The 18,252-nt window shown below is 44.1% G+C and overlaps 2 protein-coding genes across 3 annotated transcripts; one reads left to right on the top strand and one right to left on the bottom strand.

Annotated features, from left to right (window-relative positions):
* Positions 1–2,928: 2,928 nt before the first annotated feature.
* On the bottom strand, positions 2,929–10,942 carry tbxas1 (thromboxane A synthase 1 (platelet)). 2 transcript variants are annotated; one of them, XM_037451785.2, is made up of 14 exons: positions 10,831–10,942; positions 10,107–10,258; positions 9,818–9,911; positions 9,317–9,369; positions 9,124–9,220; positions 8,922–9,038; positions 8,194–8,282; positions 7,966–8,114; positions 7,548–7,678; positions 7,116–7,454; positions 6,925–7,013; positions 6,586–6,723; positions 5,964–6,126; positions 3,884–5,615 (listed from the first exon to the last, which is right to left on the bottom strand). In XM_037451785.2, exons 2-14 carry the CDS (start codon positions 10,205–10,207, stop codon positions 5,502–5,504), a joined length of 1,674 nt encoding a protein of 557 aa, XP_037307682.2. In that variant the 5' UTR covers positions 10,208–10,258; positions 10,831–10,942; the 3' UTR covers positions 3,884–5,501. The 2 variants fall into 2 exon arrangements, with proteins under 2 accessions (XP_037307683.2, XP_037307682.2); XM_037451786.2 differs by lacking the exons at positions 3,884–5,615; positions 5,964–6,126 and adding an exon at positions 2,929–3,103.
* Positions 10,943–11,647: 705 nt separating this feature from the next.
* On the top strand, positions 11,648–18,137 carry agbl2 (AGBL carboxypeptidase 2). Its single transcript, XM_037451784.2, has 21 exons — positions 11,648–11,818; positions 12,169–12,298; positions 12,388–12,561; positions 12,655–12,762; positions 13,170–13,317; positions 13,436–13,688; positions 13,922–14,323; positions 14,410–14,552; positions 15,036–15,195; positions 15,311–15,437; positions 15,517–15,617; positions 15,768–15,874; positions 15,986–16,064; positions 16,230–16,313; positions 16,411–16,491; positions 16,593–16,694; positions 16,769–16,853; positions 17,061–17,255; positions 17,369–17,399; positions 17,498–17,719; positions 17,918–18,137. Exons 1-21 carry the CDS (start codon positions 11,810–11,812, stop codon positions 18,129–18,131), a joined length of 2,955 nt encoding a protein of 984 aa, XP_037307681.2. The 5' UTR covers positions 11,648–11,809; the 3' UTR covers positions 18,132–18,137.
* Positions 18,138–18,252: the final 115 nt, after the last annotated feature.

Here is an 18,252-nt window from a genome sequence, read left to right as displayed (position 1 = left end):
CATGTTGTAGACGCCAAATTCTGACCCTACCATCCGAATGTCGCAGCAGAAATCGAGACTCATCAGACCAGGCAACGTTTTTCCAATCTTCTATTGTCCAATTTCGATGAGCTTGTGCAAATTGTAGCCTCAGTTTCCTGTTCTTAGCTGAAAGGAGTGGCACCCGGTGTGGTCTTCTGCTGCTGTAGCCCATCTGCCTCAAAGTTCGACGTACTGTGCGTTCAGAGATGCTCTTATGCCCACCTTGGTTGTAACGGGTGGTTATTTGAGTCACTGTTTCCCTTCTATCAGCTCGAACCAGTCTGGCCATTCTCCTCTGACCTCTGGCATCAACAAGGCATTTCCGCCCACAGAACTGCCGCTCACTGGATGTTTTTTCTTTTTCGGACCATTCTCTGTAAACCCTAGAGATGGTTGTGCGTGAAAATCCCAGTAGATTAGCAGTTTCTGAAATACTCAGACCAGCCCTTCTGGCACCAACAATCATGCCACGTTCAAAGTCACTCAAATCACCTTTCTTCCCCATACTGATGCTCGGTTTGAACTGCAGGAGATTGTCTTGACAATGTCTACATGCCTAAATGCACTGAGTTGCCGCCATGTGATTGGCTGCTTAGAAATTAAGTGTTAACAAGCAGTTGGATAGGTGTACCTAATAAAGTGGCCGGTGAGTGTATATATATATATATTATATATATATATATATTATATACTTCCATATATATATATATACTTCCATGGAAGTCAATGGTCAATGGGGTCCATCAATTACTTTTGTGTAATTGATGCTCCACTGCCAGCTTTGATCACCAGGGACTGGGAGTCAGTCAAGAGAGAGTGGGTACACTGGTCCGTGGCACTTCCAGTAGTTCTCCGCTTTGTATGGGTTTTTGGGAACGGAACAGTAGATATGCTTATCTACTGAGTCCGCAAGGATACTGTACTGGTCGGTGGTTGTGTCCGACCGATTTTAGTGGGCCAGGGCCATTTTTTTGTCCCAGTCCAGCCCTGGGCTCATCAGCAGAGCCCGGGGCCCCCCCTGACTGACTCTGACTCCCAGGTTCATTCACTTTGTCACTTTCACATGTCAATTTTTTTTTATCATATAGTATCTTTTCTCCTCCCTCCCTTAGGATAGAAGGGATTTTGGGGGTGGAGAAAGACACTGGGGGGGGGGGGGGATAATAGGGGGGGAGGGGATGGCTGGGGGGTGGGGAGATGGGATTTGGGAGGGGGGGGGGAGAAGGACATTTGAGGGGGGCATATTTGAGGGGGGGGGGGGTGGATAGAAGGGATTTGGGAGGGGGGGGAGAAGGACATTTGAGGGGGGGGGTTGGGGGATGGCTGGGGGGTGGATAGAAGGGATTTGGGAGGGGGGGGGAGAAGGACATTTGAGGGGGGGGGGTGGCTGGGGGGTGGATAGAAGTGATTTGGGGGGATGTTTTATAAAGTGTGACATTTGTATCACACACTGTCTACACTTTACTTAGTACAGTGTGAAAAGGCTTGGCCCACCCTGCTGAAGAACTTGCCCATGCGGGTTCTCTTCTTGTTGTCCTGTGCAGCGGTTGAAGGAGGCTTTGGAGGAACGCCTTTCGGTGGGTCGACCTGCAACTCTGGTGTACAAAACGCTTTCGACAGAACGTTTGAACTCTGTGACTTTATGAGCTCGAAAGCTTGTGTGATACTTTCAACCATCCAGTCAACCTCACAGTTGTTAAAGAAATTCAAAATGTTCATGAAGATATACACTTCTTCAAAAATCTCTTTACTCATTGCTGCATGGTTGACATTATTCTGGTCTATCGGAATGCGTTCGAAGAAGAAATCCTTCAGACATGTCCTGATGAACACAGAGGTCATCGAAAGATAGACCTTTTTATTTGGGGTGTCGCCAGCAGAATTCACCAGCTTTGGCATGAATTGTTTTATTGCATCCACCAATATGGGCCTGTATTCTGCGTCCCTGTATTTTGCCTGAATTTGATCCTGTATGCGATTCAACCACGTTTCAATGAACCACTCTTCAAAAAACATCTTGAGAGGGGCTTGTTCAAATGTGTCTTTCATCGAAAGTACATTTTCACAAATGTCCAAAGGAACGTGTCTTCTGAAGGAGCTGTGTCTTTCTGACGTGTCATTCAACAAGGAACCTATAGCCTTGTTCCCCTCTCTCAGAATCACTGCTTTGATACATTTAATATCTTCTCCTTCTGACTCAGGCTGGCTGTCTGATGTGACATTGTCTGGATCTTCTGGATCCACGACTGGCACAAGCTTGTTGCTCAAAGCCATTTTCTTTCTTCGCACTTGACATTTGGACGTTGGGTTCATCTTTGCAGTAAATTCCCACAACATTATTGAGGCATGATGAACCATTGAGTTGAGTGTTTCAAGGGGAACGACATGCTTTAGAATAAAAGCATGTTCCTCTTTTCTGTCAGAGCTGTTGACATTTTCTGACACCTCCATGCGAATTATGTCAATCAAGTCTTTTGCGCTTGTACACACAACTTCGTCTCCAACTTCGAGAATGTCTTTGAAACTTTGAATCAACATCTCATGTAGAAATCGACTTTTGTTGAATGGATTCAAACTGCCAGTCGTCGCTAAACATTCGTGGCATTCTCTGGATAGCTCGATTATGAATTCCATAAGAAGTTTTGCCAACAAAATATTAATGGAGACATCGGAGATGCGTTTCTCTAAGTTGATCCACTGATCCTCTCTCATGCTGTAGAAAAAGCACCCGATCTTTGATAGCATGCTCCATTTTAAATCCTCTTTTATGATGTCTTCCCATTTAGGGTTGAACAAACATGGACAGCAAGTCTTAAACGCATCCATGACTGTCTTCGAACCCGTCCAAATGAACAAATGATATGAGACTCGTCAGCAAAGATCAGTGCCAACGGTTGGCTTCGTGTTTGACGTCATGGGTTGCTGTGACAACCGCTTTCACAGCGGCTGGCTTGATGACGTCAGCCCAGTGGGCGGTTCTTCTGTGCGCGCGCACACGCGAACAAATAAAGCGCCAGCGAGCCGGTAAACGGTGGTGGAAGGTTGTTGCGGAGGTTGCACTAGTCTTGTGGAGATTGAATAGCTGTTACCCAAGAAAGGAGGGAAACAAATACATTGGCATTATTAGAGTGTATACATAACATCTATACACTAACTAAATGCTGGTCACGTGCTGTATCATACATTACAGTAACGGCATCTGACCGGTTATTGTTGTATTTTCGGTGGCCTCGGTGACAGTCAATGAAAACACTGCGGTGACCTCAGTAATCGCTTGAACCAGTAAGATCAGCAACTTCAAATAAGTACTTGTGACTTTGACAAGTTTCTTCATTAAATGATTTGCTTATATGGTTTGATGCAGTTTTAGATTCAACTGTCCACATGTAATTCATTGTAAATAATTTAATTAAATAACACCGTGACATTTTTTTATACTCAAGTAAAATTATGAATGCAGTCCTTTTTTTTAGGCTCCTGGTGGAAGCAGATCACAGATAAAGCACCAAAACAGTGTGTGTGTGTGTGTGTGTGTGTTTTGCATGTCTATGTTTACTGTATCCCAAAGACCTGCATGTCATCCTCTCTGCAGCCTTGTGTCAGCGTGTGGGTTAATGCACTAAACCGGCCGGCCTGTTGGTCGGGCGGCGCGGCGCCGAAAGAGTCTCCGAGCCGGCTTCTGCTCGGCTCTTTGATGTGTAGGTTCCAGGTAGCGCTGCTGCTGAGAGATTTAATTTCTTGGATCGTTGCTTATTTCACCTTTTCCTGGGATTCTGGGTCTCCCGGCGGGGCAGGACCCAGAATCTACAACAGGAGGCTTTGTAGCTTAGTGTTCGGGAGAAGAAAAGAAAGGCTTGTCCGATTCTTGCTTGACTATAAAGCAACAGTCACATGTACATTTTATTATTGCCAAGAGTTGGATACCTGTAACTGGAGCAAGTTCATTCAGCATTGACAAGAGGGAACAGTCCGGCACGTGACGTCAGCTTTACACTTTAGTTTTTAGAGCTGCAGCAATAATCAGTAAATATTTTCATAACCAATGAACAGTTTGTTTCACTGCCACACAGTCTGTGGCCCCAGCTTCTCACGTGCTACCATTTGCTGTTTTTCTCCGCTTTGTATTTTTCTAAATGTATGTCTTTTTAGCTGAAAGAATGGCGGAGCTGAAAATGTTGAAAGTTTAAGAGGATTTGAAAACAAACTCCATTTGAAAACCATGTTAAAAAGTTTATGGACTGCATCAATGCATCAATGCATTCCAACAATGAATTCAGAGCTGCAACTCTGAAGCATCTCAGAAAAACTCTAAACACTGGTTAAAGTCCACAGTAAGATTTATAAACCTATATCATAAAAAGTTATGACATTTTTCTTTTCAGTACGTTGCAGATTTCCTCCCTGAAGGATCATGAATGAGTTAATCAAGAGAAACGGGATAAAATGCTTTCACTGCCACCCTTTGAGGTTGAATTTCTGATTCTAAGACATTTGAAAAACGCTGACTTCATCAGGTATGAAAACAAGAGGATTTCCTATCCTGTGAAAGAATCACCTCTTCAAAGAGCAGCTTTCATCTTAGTGTTAAAGCGCTTACAGTCCATTTACCATCTGAGAAGATTAAAAGACAGACATGACAGCACTACCCATCTACCCGTGTCTCTACCAATCTTCGACATCAGGGATTGTATGAATGGTGGTTAATTATATAGCTAATTAACCATCATTCATGGGAGGCAGAGGTAGTAAAGAGCATAGTAAAACTGACATTAAATGAAGGAAAGTGCATGTTCAGGTGACAGATTTGATGTACAGTGCAACAAAACTAAAAACATTGTTGAGATAAAGGTTGATGAAATTACTTTGAGTTATATAAGCCTTTTAATGACTTAGCCCTAATCAAAATCATCTATATTGCTACATGCACACTTCTAACCCTTGATTCCCTCCTTTTTCTTCATTCTTGTCTCATTCTCGGTCCCCTCAAACTCAAGAAGAGCTCTTTGAGTGAGGTGTATAGTAACCTGTAATTTACTTGACCATGTTTCCTATGAAAACATTTTGAAAAAGAAACAGATTCTTAACACTGACACAGCGTGTCACGGTAGAAGTGCACACCTAGCGGTGGGAAGAATGTTACATGTAGCGATGTTTAGTGTAGAATTGGAGTTTGTGTGATGTTAGATAGTAGATATTACATTTGTATGTTAAATAAAGTGAATGCCTTATAGTCAATAACAATTTATAGTCATGTAAATCATATAAATACTGTACACGTTAACATCCTGTCATGATGTGATGTTAAAACCTGGGGACAGAAGCTAATTGCCATCTTTTATGGATTTCTCCAATCTTTCCCCAAAAGAGGGTTTTTGGTCTCCCTTGGGCCTCAGAACCCAACAACGGTCACAACATGGACGTGCAGAATGCTTTGTGTGTGTGTTCAAAGGCTTCTCCCCACCGTCCGGGATGATGAGTCTCTAATCGTCGGGTGGAGAATTCACTCGACCTTCGCTCAGGTCTCTGCGTTGAATTTTCACAAATATGCCGTTTTTAGGTCCCAGAGTGCTTGAAGACTTCAACTCAAGAGGAACCTGCACAAGAGAAAAGAATACTACTAGTAAAAGCAACATCTTTCACATGTTTTACTTTACGTTATTACTTTTCTAAATTAGGGATTATATTTATAATCACATAAATAAATAGCAAACAGACATCCTGCATTTTTACCACTGCATTCTAAATCATTGTTTCATTTGTAAAAAATGAATAATCTAACAATATTGATCATTAATCATACACATTTACAAGAGGAAGAACTGACATCAATATGATGATTTAATTTCAAATGACTAATTATTTTCTAAATGTACCCACTGTGTTTAGACTCGTCCCTAGTGTTTTTAGGAGTCCCTCCCCCCCCCCCCCCCCCCCCCCCCTACCTTGGTCTCTGAGCAGGCCACGATGCTGAACCTGTGGAACAGACGCACTAGAGCCATTTTGATTTCCAGTTGGGCGAGCCTCATTCCAACACAGTTCCGGGGACCGGCCCCGAACGGCAGGTATACAAATGGATGTCGACTGGCCTTGGCCTCCGGTGTGAATCTGGAGGACAACAACACGTCACATATTTCGGAGTCAATCAGATAGTGTGCTTCCTTAAGCACAATACAGGGATTTCACTGCCTTTGTTCCAAGGCGGCGTGTAGATGTTAATACTAATGACATTGACAGGTATGACACTAAACATTTAAAAAATGCAAATATTAAGTCGTACTACTACTACTACTACTACTACTACTACGGGAACAGGGATGTTACTGGTAACCGCAACAACATTAGGAAGAAAAATATAATTCAGCCACCAATAATTTAAGTGCTTTCCCTACGGGGACATGATTTAACGTCTTCTTTGAATGTTGGACACTACTCATTCCTAGCTTGCAGCTGTTGACACATAAGACACACTTGCAATGAATTAATTTGTCAGTCAATCCAGCTACATGACAATGAAACTCAAAGCATGTGACGTTTTAATTCTTTAATGCAAGAACAGTCGCCTACCGCTCGGGGATGAACCTCTCCGGCTCCGTCCAGTGCTCCGGGTCGTAGTGGAGGAAGCCCGCTGGGATCTCCAGCGTGGCTCCTTTAGGGAGGAACTGGCCGTTCAACACACAGTCCTGATCGATGTCTCTTGCGAACCTTTGTGGGACGATGCCATGAACATACGTTTGATAAGAGTTGGAACTAATGTTCCCTTCTTCACTCCTTGTCATTCGCGTTTGATTTGTGTAAGCGTAACAGAAAATCTACTGTATGCATATACAGAAAGGAATGAATGTGCTCCTTGTGACTGTGGTGAAAAAATGCACCTTTTATGCTCATTTAATGTTGTAAATGTACCTGAATCCAGGAGGGTAGAGGCGCAGCGTTTCACTTATAACCATGTCTAAATACTTCAGCTCCTGGACATTTGTGTAATCTGGTGACTCCTGCAACAAAAGATGAAAAAAAAAAATGAAATAAACCCACCGTAGTTCAGTTAAAGTTAGAACCACAAATTCAAACTGTTCAAAGCGGCTGATGACACTCACGTGTCTGCTGAAGAACTCGTCCACTTCTCGCTGTACTTTGCGTTGACATTCGGGGTTGATGGCCAGCAGGTAGCAGGTGAAGGCCAACGTGTTGCTGCTGGTTTCGTAGCCCGCCAGAAGAAACACAAAGGCCTGACCCACAATCTCATCCTCGGTTATCATCTTCTTCTGAGGACGCCTGGAGGAGGGCTCCTGTGGGGGGAGGCGGTCGTCCTGATCCGAGGCCGCCGGCTGCGCCTGCTGATCCGCGGCGTGGGTCGCCGAATCAAAGTGCTCCAGAGACACACACTCCTTGCTGGTCCGAGCATCCAACATCAGCTGGAGGAAGTCTCTGCGCCGCTACACGCAAACAATAAACATTTTTGACATAAAGGGAGACTAGGAGTTGTACTGTATTCAAGTTGTTTTTTTTTCAATGGTCATGAGATTCACCTCTTCAGCCGGCTGCTCCTCCCTCTGCTTGATGATCTTCTGAATGATGTTGATGAAGAAGTGATTCATCTGGTCCCGTCTTTTGTTGGGCAGGAATCTTGCCAGAGGAGCCGTGATGAATGGAAAAGCAACTAGACGCACAAACCAAATTATTTTGGTGAAATTCTACTGGAAAGGCCACACTTGCACACTCAAACATCACTGCAAATGAATGTTTTTGAAATCTTGAATCCACAAACTTCTTTTTTTATTTTATAATAAATAATCTATACTTATTGTTATATATTGTTAATTGTAATTAGTTAAACATCTATTTAACAGAAGATAGTAAACCCTCCCGTTCCTAGTATTTTAATGATATAATAATATGATTTTATTTATATTGTATAAATAACAATACAAAATAGGTTTGACTGACTGAAGAAGAGCATGATGGGCCTGAAGAAGGAAAAGGAGAAGAACATCTGTGCATGTCGGACAAACGGGTCATCTGGGTTCTTCTGAGAGTCCACCTGAGTTCCAAATGCCACGCTGGCAATAACGTCCATGGTGAAGCAGCCAAAACACCTGCAAAACACACACGAGCATGAGGGCAGAAAGGTACGGCATGATACTGATGGCCTTTGTTCCCTGCATCTCTGATTACTTGTGGATGTCAAAGGCCTCTCGTGACTCAGCGGAGACATTCAAATTGCTCATCAAGGAATCGGTGACTGTGTTGATCAGAGGAACCATCTACAGGAAATATACAAGACAGGGGTACAGATGGGGTACAGATGGGATCTTCAAATTGACACACACACAAACATCTGACAAACTAGTGCATAAATCCGCCAAAAATAAATAAAGCTGTTAAACAAAACCCGTTTGAGTTAATAACCACAACAAGAAATGGATTCATTAGAAACACTCCAAAAGTCAGAATTTGGCTTTAAAAGGAGAGCAAATTTGGACATAACGCATGAACTCAAGAGGCTTTGGAGCCCAATTTCCACAAAGGAGTCCTTCACGTCCTCCCCGTTCCTCACACCTGGACTAAGAAGCTGTGGGCAGCACCACTATAAATTATTTAAACATGTTTATCAGCAGAATCAGGACACCCAAATAATACTCACACCAAATTAGAGATTCAATTGTTAACATTGTCGAAGTTCGAATTTGAATGAAAACGCAAGTAGTTTGCAGCAACCCATTCAATTCCACACTTGTTACCATCCATCTATGAAGGACTGTAACTTATTAGACCAAAGATGTCCCCTCAGGTGCCTGTCAGCTCTTTCTTGCATCTGCTTTTTTTCTAATCGGCACATTTTAAGAACTCAAAATAACATTGTCGAATCGGCCGCTTTTAATCGGCACGCACTCATTCCTCACCTCTCTCATCTTGGCAGCACTGAACGACGGGGTCAGGATGCTCCGCACCCTCTTCCAGCGTTCATTCCTCAGCATGAGCAGACAGTCGGTCATGGGCTTGGAAGCGAAGCGGAGAGTCTGCACAAAGAGACGGGATAACAAACGTCTGTTATCATCGGATCACTGGGGCGTGCATGCGGATGCTCGGGTTTACTGTCCTTACCATTCTGTTGGTGAAGCTGCTGAAGTCCCTGACCATCACCTGTCTCAGCATGTCGGGGTCCGCTATCACCACCACCGGGCGCCGGCCCAAATAATAACTGCAACATACCAAATGGGGACAAAAATGTAACCGATGCCGACAGATAGAATGTTCAGGCTATCATTTCATCAGATAAACATGTCTTTCTCCTTACCCACAAACTCTGCCATGTGTCTTGATGAGGTCATTGATTGGGTTGAAAAAACCCTGAAAATTAAATTAAAAAACAGCATCTTAACGTGAAAAATAACAACCGAGAGGAACCAGAGAAGCTCTCTGATATAAATACTCTATGGATGAGAGAGATTTGGGTATTTGGGCTTTTGTCTTATTGTAACTTGAGGTAACAATAAGCATTTAAGAGAATGGGATAGAATTAAATTTGTATGGGTGTTTTCTTTTATTTGAAGAGATTAAACCACCTCACTGCACCTCACTCTGACTGAAGAGAAAGGAGAATAAATACTTAGAAGAATAGAGCATGCTGAATGTTTTTGAGCATAAATATAACCCAGTGCATTCCTGTAAAACAATGTTGAAGGGAAGATTTTCTCACGTCAATGTAAAATGGTTTGGTCAAAAAAAAAATTGACAGATTTGAAAGATGAAATGCCTCTGGGAATGAAGTTAGATGGAAATTGCAGTAAAACCTTACCTGGCGGAACATGAATATGTTTCCCAAGAAAGGCACTGGCTTTGGATGCTTGATTCCACATCGAGAAAGGACTGAATAGGGGAAAATTGAATACCTTGGAGCAAAAGAGCAGAGAAAGAAAATGTTTTCCAAAATATTCTTTTTTGGTTTTATCGTTTGTCTTTTGCCCCATACACTGTACACATGCAGACTGATAAACCTGTTGGTTTATTGGGTTTCATTGGTGCATAATCAACCCTTTTGTTTGTTTGCTCCTGGCTGGTCATCCCCATGAAATGCTGTTACTCACCAGTAGAGAAGACCCAGAAAGACGAGAGAGAGACTGAGCGTCACAGACCATCCACTAGTCCTAATGTGGAATACGTTTAGGACGTCAACTAAAGTCTCCATAGCGTAAAAAGTACTGGTCAGTTCTCCTCGGTCGGCATTAGATCAAGGCTCCTAAGAGAAATCAAACAAGTAAAACAGGTAAAGATGACACATGCGTCACCAGTAAAAAGTATATGATCTACAAACTGTTATCTCTGTAGGTATTGATACAGTTGACTTGTTATTTGTATTGAGGTTTCTCGGAATCCTGACTGAACACGTAGACCACGTCGTTTTAAATTCGTTCAACAGACAAACACTGCCTCTCACTTCGTGGCCGATGCACTCATGCGGGTTGGTCTCCCATTGATGACGCTGTTTGTTTACCACGGCAACCTGGTTACTGATTTGTACCAGCAGCCTTGTCTGTCTGCTCTCTCGCGTGCGTTTTAAAGACGGGCGGGTGTCTGTTCTTCCCCTGTTTGCATAAAGACTGCGTCATAAACCTGTTTGACCACAAACGTCCATGATTTTGTAACCTGTGACCTCCTGTGGGTCGCTCGGGAAGATGCTGCCAACGCGGGCTACACCTCCATAAGTCTCCACTGCGTGTCACGTGTGTCAGTGTGATGAGCGCGCACCACGTCTGCAGCTGTATTACATCTGGAGGGAAATTATAGGAAGAAAGACGTGGGTACGCTTACCTCATATTCTCGTCCCCTGTCAACGGCAGGATGAACTTCTTCTTTGCGGTGTCAGCTGTTCGTGACTCCAAATGAAGCTGAGGTGCACACTGCCCCCTGCCGCATGGGAGCGTATAGCATCCAGGGCGGGTTCACTGCGGCCTTTATTCTAATGTGGGCCTCTATACTGTACAGTAGAGCAGGAAGAACAAATACATATTTAATAATAAAGATAATGTAAAGTATAATATGGGCATAGCATAGACGATGCGAAATAGAACAGATTTTTACAAGTGTGTGAGTTTAAGTACACAGAAAAACATTTCACATATAGTTGAGAGGTAAATATTTTTTGCAGTGATATTTCAAATGTCTAAGTAGTGAATTCCATTTACTCGTACCTCTCATGTTGGTATTCTTGTACTTTTTAATAAAGCATTGAGGTACCAGATTCTCCTTTTTTAGGCATTATTCTTAGCTGCATGTACACCTGCGGCCACAGGAGGGCGCAGCGGAGACGCACAGCATCGAGGAAACACGTTGTCACGTGCTGAGTTCAAGGGTCAAACTAAGCCGTCACCTGTTGGGTGTTGCGAGTGTAATTTCCAGTATTGTACCAAGGCACAGATTAAATAAATGTTGATTAGTTTGCTGCACCACACTGTACAACATATGCGTAGAGCTAAACGTGCTGACTATACAGCGGGCACGAGGATCTAACGTTACCTTCAGTGAACTTTAGTGAGCTTACTGGTGTTTAAGACCTGGTGGTTATTCCTTCAGTCAGTCTTCACAGGAAGAAGCCAAAGACTAAAATGATTACTTTGGGAAATATGGTCCCATTAGTTTGGGTGTATCGTGCTCTCCATGGCGGCTGTGGTGTTGTCGAGGCGATCGGTTGCTTGGCAACGTCGTGCACATCAGGAACGTCTTCCACTGGACGCCATGTTCGCTTCTCACTCTGCTGTATGTAGAAGAGTGTTTGCGGTGCAGTTGAACTATGAGCGAGGTAAGTTTGGAGGCTGTTAGACTACTAGCTGTGAAACTACGTCGTCTCACAAATCTAGAGCAAAAGCTAGAAGCAAAACAGAAGTTGTTAGCCACATTGGAAATGTTGACGATTCATCAACAAGCCTCTGTAAAATGTGGTTCCCCGGATCCTGCCTCCTGAATTCATGCAGAAATACTTTGAAACCGTGCAGAAGACAGACATGGGGCGTTGGACCAGAGCAGGGCCAACCCTCTAGCATTTTACTTTAAGCAGAAAGTATTGGAATTTGTTTCAGCAAATCACAAAACCTCTGACTCAGTTGGGTAATTAGGAATATGAGGTTGATGACTTAATTTCTTTCCCATCAGGCAGAGAAAACACAAACCATGGCTGTGTCTGCTATCATAAATTGGTGGAGTACCAATCAGAGGGACAGGTCGGAGAGCAATGACTCCAACGCTGAGGAAGATGAGGAGGAATTGGCAGGAAGGAGGCAGCGTGAGCTATTTCCACCGCATTTTGCAAGCGTGTGTGTCCATTGCTGAAAAGACCAGCTACTGAATGTGTGGAATCGTGTCTCCCCTCAGGAGCTGCACATCTAAGTCAGACTCTGAGGACCAGGCAGCTTCTCGTCGACTTCGATGGTGGCCGACCTATTTTGAGTCTCAGGGCTCCGCTGGACCTGGTTACCTTCCCATCTGTGTCCTGCCCCCGTTGGCCCGTAGAATGTGAGGTCATCAACGACATCATCCATCACATTGGTAATTACACATTGTATTGAAACGGTAATGTTGTGGGTCAAACTTCAACGTCAGTAAACAAGAAAGCCCATATCAATAACTGACGTGTTGCAGAGTGGGACCCCCCAGAGCCAGAGCCTTTCTACAATCACACAGGGCAGGATTGGACCCCCATGCCAGCAGGAGAGGAGAGGGGGACCGTGGTATACTGCACTGACCAGGGTAACCTATGACACCAAAGGCCTTTTCTGTTGTAAGATGGTGCTTCATATCATCACAGTGTTGTTGAGGGATTCTTCTGAACAATAAGATAATGGTAACAACATTTTACTTTGAATTGCTTCATGTTCATCCTTCAATTTAAAGGCATTTTAATATGGAACATATTACTCCTTAATTCTTTAAGATGTGAATTTTATTTTTTGCTATTTTTATTTAAGTGCTGCATAACAATATACAAGCTGTAATAACATTTTAACATAAAACATTAGGAATTCTGGTGGGCCTTTTAGTAGATCAAGTGTCTTTCCTCAGCAATGTTATCCTATATATTAACAATTTTCTAGATGTACACCGCCACCGGGCTGTTGATATTTACTCTCTTCATGTTGTTCTCACTTCCTTTAAAGCCACTAAGCGTCCCTACTTCACCGGCTCCCGGGTCGCAGGAAGCAGGCGACCCAAAAAGTGCGTCACTGTTTTGGAAAACCAGACGGAACCACCTCTTGAGTTTGAGTCCCGCTTTGAGAGCGGGAACCTTCAGAAGGCTGTGCGAGTGTGAGTCCTGCACCTTAACCCTCTGATCAGTTGCAGTAGCTTCTCAACATTTGATCCATTCTAGTCGTTTTATTTACTCTCTGCCCCCCCCCCCCCCCCATATTTCTTCTCTGTTCAGGAGCGACTATGACTATGAGCTCATCCTGCGCACAGACATGTACACCAGAAAGCACACGCAGTGGTTTTATTTCAGGGTCAGGAACATGAAGGCTGGAGTGACCTACCGCTTCAGTATCATAAACTTCATGAAGAGCAGCAGCCTGTATTCTCACGGTATGAGACCACTCCTCTACTCCGAGAGGGCCGACAGGAAAGGCGTTGGATGGCAACGCGCCGGCTCAAATATCAGATACTACCGCAACTGCAATCCGGTGGGTGAACCTTTCTGACATGATGGAACATTGAACTGTAATTTACCAGGGCTTTTTGTATTTTTTCCACCAGCTGTCATTTCAGTTTATTGTCAGTTGTATGATTTGGGATATGGTTGTTTTTTTTAAATTACAAGCACAAAAGCACAGCGTAACTCCTGATATTTTGAAATTAAAATTGACGAAGCAAGACCTCGCTTAAAAACCCCCCCACTATTTCTGTCTCCACTTAGAACACAAAGGACAGCAACAGCGACGCGGTCCCCTCATACTCACTTACATGGACTCTGCAGTTCCCCTACGACTCAGACACATGCTACCTGGCCCACTGCTACCCCTACACCTATTCCCACCTGCAGCGCTACCTTCGCAACATTTCATCCAACTCAGCAGTTGCGTCATACTGCACCCTACGGGTGCTGTGCCGCAGCCTTGCGGGGAACGCCGTATACGTGGTGACGATTACGTCGCGGGGGGGCGGCAGGAGGGCGGGGTGCGCCAAAAAGGCTGTCGTGGTGACGGCCCGAGTGCACCCCGGAGAAACCAACGGATCCTGGATGATGGAGGGGTTCCTGGACTTCCTGCTCGGGGACTCGGAGGACGCTCAGCTGCTGAGGGACACTTTTGTCTTCAAGGTAAGGGACCTTCGAGCTCGGAGTCTCACATCAGTCTCATCATTATGATCGTTGATTTGGATGTTTTTGGATTTATGGACCCGCAGGTGGTTCCTATGCTGAACCCTGATGGTGTCATCGTGGGTAATTACCGCTGTTCTCTGGCAGGAAGGGATCTCAACAGGAACTACAAGACGTCACTCAGGGAGTCCTTTCCCTGTGTGTGGCACACCCGACACATGGTGGAACGGTATGAAAGTACACGCGCATAAACAAACTAAACAAATTATGGAACATTTCAAAATTTACAGAATTCTACACAAAACTACTTTTACAGTAATTTACAACAATTGGCTCTAATAATGACAATATTATTTTAATCAAACGGCTGAAAAAGTCTTCATTTTTGTTTTTTAAAGTTAAGTAGCCAATAAAATATCTACAGGTACAGTTATTTTTAACAGAGAAATCTGTAAACACATTTTAAAGCTGTTGTGAAGCTTTAAAATACAGATAAAGTTATCTTTTTCAGACTTTGTTTCAAATTCAATCGTCGTTATTATAGCAAATATATTGTTAATGACTGTAAAAGCAGTTATTTGCAAGGCATCTATCTGGTTCATAACAACAATGGGTGTTTTTACAAATTGTGGTGTCGCCTGCTTAGCACTTCTTGGGAGACATGGTGTCTTCATTAGTCACGTTTTACCTGTAATTTTAATTTTTGTTCCAGGTTGATGGCTGAGATGGATGTCGTCCTTTACTGTGACTTTCACGGCCACAACCGTAAAAACAATGTCTTCATGTACGGTTGTAACAATCGAGGCGATGCTTCTCTGAAGCTTCAGGAGAGAGTCTTTCCACTAATGATGAGCAAGAATGCCAGCAATAAGGTAAATACCCTGTTTTGGAAAAGCTCTTTTTTTATACTAAGAGTCCTCCTATTTACATACAACAACACCATGCGTCAACATTTCAACTCCCAACATCTGAATCCCTCGGCATTAGTTCTCCTTTAAGAGTTGTAAGTTTCGGGTGCAGAAGAGCAAAGAGGGAACGGGACGAATTGCCATGTGGAGACTCGGCATCAAGAACAGCTACACAATGGAGGCCACTTTTGGAGGCTCCACTCTGGGTGAGTTTAGACTTTCCAAATGTGTGTGTGTGTGTGTGCTTGTGTGTCTCTCGTATTAAGATTACGCGTTTGAATGAAGGTGACAGAAGAGGAACACATTTTACGACTGGGGATCTGAAGTCCCTTGGTTTCTACTTCTGTGACACCCTGCTGGACTACTGTGACCCAGATCCGACAAAGGTGAGAGATAAGAAAACACATCTACGAGTTGTCCTCAAATACATTTCATTTGTACGCACAAAAAAAATACCTGGATAGTGGTTTAAAAGAGTCTGTTTTTGTATTGTGTGTGTGTTTGTTTTAATGCTTTCTCTGTGTTTTTGAATTGAGACCCGCCTCTGTCTGACAGAGCTGACGGCTTTGTTGACGAAGAAGGTCACAGAGAGGCTGGCCAGAGATTTGGCCACTGACTTCTCTGTCTCTGACCTGGAAACCAGGTGATATCGTGACACACGGCTATTATCATAATCACGCTTACAAAACAGACTTAATATGGAACATGTGTCAAATCCAGCTTGCATATGAATATTTCTTGTTTGCATTCACAGCACCAGTGGTTCAAATAGTTCCAACTCTGACGGACTCCCGGCTCATTTAATGAACCAGCCTCAAACTGTTCCTGCAGAGGTACACTGACATCAAATCTACTCTCCATTGAAATAGCTGTTTTACAAAACGGCTTCCTCGTAGTTGGAAGGCCAACATCCCATTCTGATAACTTTGTCAAATCTGTTTTGAATGACGTCTTCTCCTATGTCGGTCTACCGTCTCCTCCTCCTCTCTCCTCCACAGCGGAAAAAAAAAAGACGCTTGAGAAGCCGTAAAGAGAGGAACAAGCTGCGCCCAGAGAGAGTCAAGAATACGACGCAGCCGCAGGTCCGGCAAAGCAGCGTGAAGAAATTTAGAGCACAACACTGTCTGCTTTCCTGTTTAAGGGCTGGAAACGAGACTAATTAGTGGACAGTCTTTGCAGGAGTCGAAGCTGCCCCAAGGGGACGCGGTGAGAGAGGTCGCCCTACAGAGGCCCGTAGGACAACACGGGAAGAAAGGACGGGTACGAACAGCGAGAGTCAAGGAGTTTAGGAGAGGGCCCCACAGGGAGGGGAGAAGATTTTTCCGACTTGCCGCTTTTAAAATATTTCGTTCTTTGTGAAGGCATGCGGTCCGATCGGAAAAGCGTCGATCCCCGCCCCCACCACCACTCACTGTGGGGAGGTCAGTCAGGTGACTTTGTGGCAGGGCAGCGAGCCTGTCAAGGTAAAGATGACCCCGATTTCATCAGTAATTTTGACTTTGACCCAATTTCCCATGGGCTTAATTCTGTGTTGTAGGAGGACGGAGGAATGAAAGCGGCGTACAGGGCAACAGCATGTCCACATGTCCACACGTCCACACGTCCACATGTCCACACGTCGGGTAGCATTCAATCTCTCACACCTTCAGTGTCTTCATTCACAACTACTAGAAGCAATTTGTACCTTTTTTTGGTTTATCCCCTGTTTACTTCAGTATATGATGGCGGTTAGTCACACACATGAAGTATAATTTCAGTGTTTTGAATCCTCGATGCAGTAGGAAATGCCCCCTCGAGCAGTGAACATAGCTCGTGGCTTGCGTTCACAGGTGACCTGGGGATGTTCACAGGTGACCTGGGGATGTTCACAGGTGACCTGGGGATGTACACGGGGCAGTGGAGATGTTCCTCCCAGCTGCTGCACCTGAGTTCTCTCCTCCCACCTTCACCCAATTCTCTACATTGTAACGACCCAAATCACAGCTGCACCCGACGATCCTTCGCCTCCTACGATGTCTACAGAGGTTTGTCTGAAATGTGCAGTTTTAGAGGAGTTTTTTTTTTTTTAAAGTATTGTTAATTTAAGCCTGGAACCAATTGTACATCTTTTCTAGTTAAACTCTTCTTTCTCTTTCAGGGCTGCCACATTCCCTCACAGCGCCACACAGGTAAGACACATAGACGTTGGGTCCTCAAAAAGAGATCATAGTCTACGACATGTTGAGGTACATTCAGATTTATTAAGTGTTATGTTCTTCTTTGTCAGGTCTCCGTCCTCCACGTACGTCAAGATGTTTCCAACCGTTGTTCCAAAGCGCCTGCTGTCTGGTTTCACCACTGTGTCTTCAGGGGGTTTGTCACTGTTGACACGTGGCCAACTTGGAGAGCAGAACCACAGGGATCTCGCTTCTGTTGTTCTCCAGAGAGAAACCAGAGCACACAGAAATGTGTTTGTGCCTCGGGGGGGCACAGACCTGAGAGGGAAAAGGTGATGTAATCCTCTTGTGTGCTCTCTCTTTGTCTGTCTTGATCCCTCTCTGAAAAATGCTCAAGTTTCTTTTGCAGATCAAATACTGGGAAATAAGCCCCGATCTTTGTGCAATGGCTATAAGAAAAGCATTATGCCTTTTAACAAATTTACAGTGTTTGAAATATTTCCTGTGTTTCCTATTTTCATTTTCCTCAGACTATCCAAAGACACCTTGGAGGACAAAAGGCAACAGAGTGTTTTATCCCCAGTGTTGATGCCCTCGGGCCTCATGAAGGTGGAGCCTCCGCATCCACAGAGGGACACCAATGGTAGGCTCCAGGTTGAGAACACCAGGCAGTGTTACCCTGGAAGAGAAAGCCAAAGAACTACAGCAGTGATCACAAGATCCTCACAGACTGCTCCTCCGTAGAGCACAATATTCATGATCTGGGAGGGACCGATTTAGATCATTCTATCTATTCTCTGACCAGGTATGTGAAGGTCCTCTGATGGATCAAGAATAATATGATTCATTGTGTGTGTTTTTTAGG

Source organism: Pungitius pungitius, chromosome 6, assembly GCF_949316345.1.
Source record: "Pungitius pungitius chromosome 6, fPunPun2.1, whole genome shotgun sequence".
NCBI lineage: Eukaryota > Metazoa > Chordata > Actinopteri > Perciformes > Gasterosteidae > Pungitius > Pungitius pungitius.
This window is presented reverse-complemented; position numbering and strand designations above follow the sequence as displayed.

Bases quoted from the DNA above. Each gene is read 5' to 3' on its own strand.
- tbxas1 (XM_037451785.2), bottom strand. From the start codon at position 10,207: ATGGAGACTTTAGTTGACGTCCTAAACGTATTCCACATTAGGACTAGT. The intron at 9,370-9,817 runs GTAAGGTTTTAC...TTTAATTTTCAG, and splicing joins ACATATTCATGTTCCGCCAG to GGTTTTTTCAACCCAATCAA. The intron at 6,724-6,924 runs GTACATTTACAA...CGTCCCACAAAG, and splicing joins CTCTACCCTCCTGGATTCAG to GTTCGCAAGAGACATCGATC.
- agbl2 (XM_037451784.2), top strand. The intron at 12,562-12,654 runs GTAATTACACAT...GACGTGTTGCAG, and splicing joins CGACATCATCCATCACATTG to AGTGGGACCCCCCAGAGCCA. The intron at 17,720-17,917 runs GTGATGTAATCC...CATTTTCCTCAG, and splicing joins ACAGACCTGAGAGGGAAAAG to ACTATCCAAAGACACCTTGG.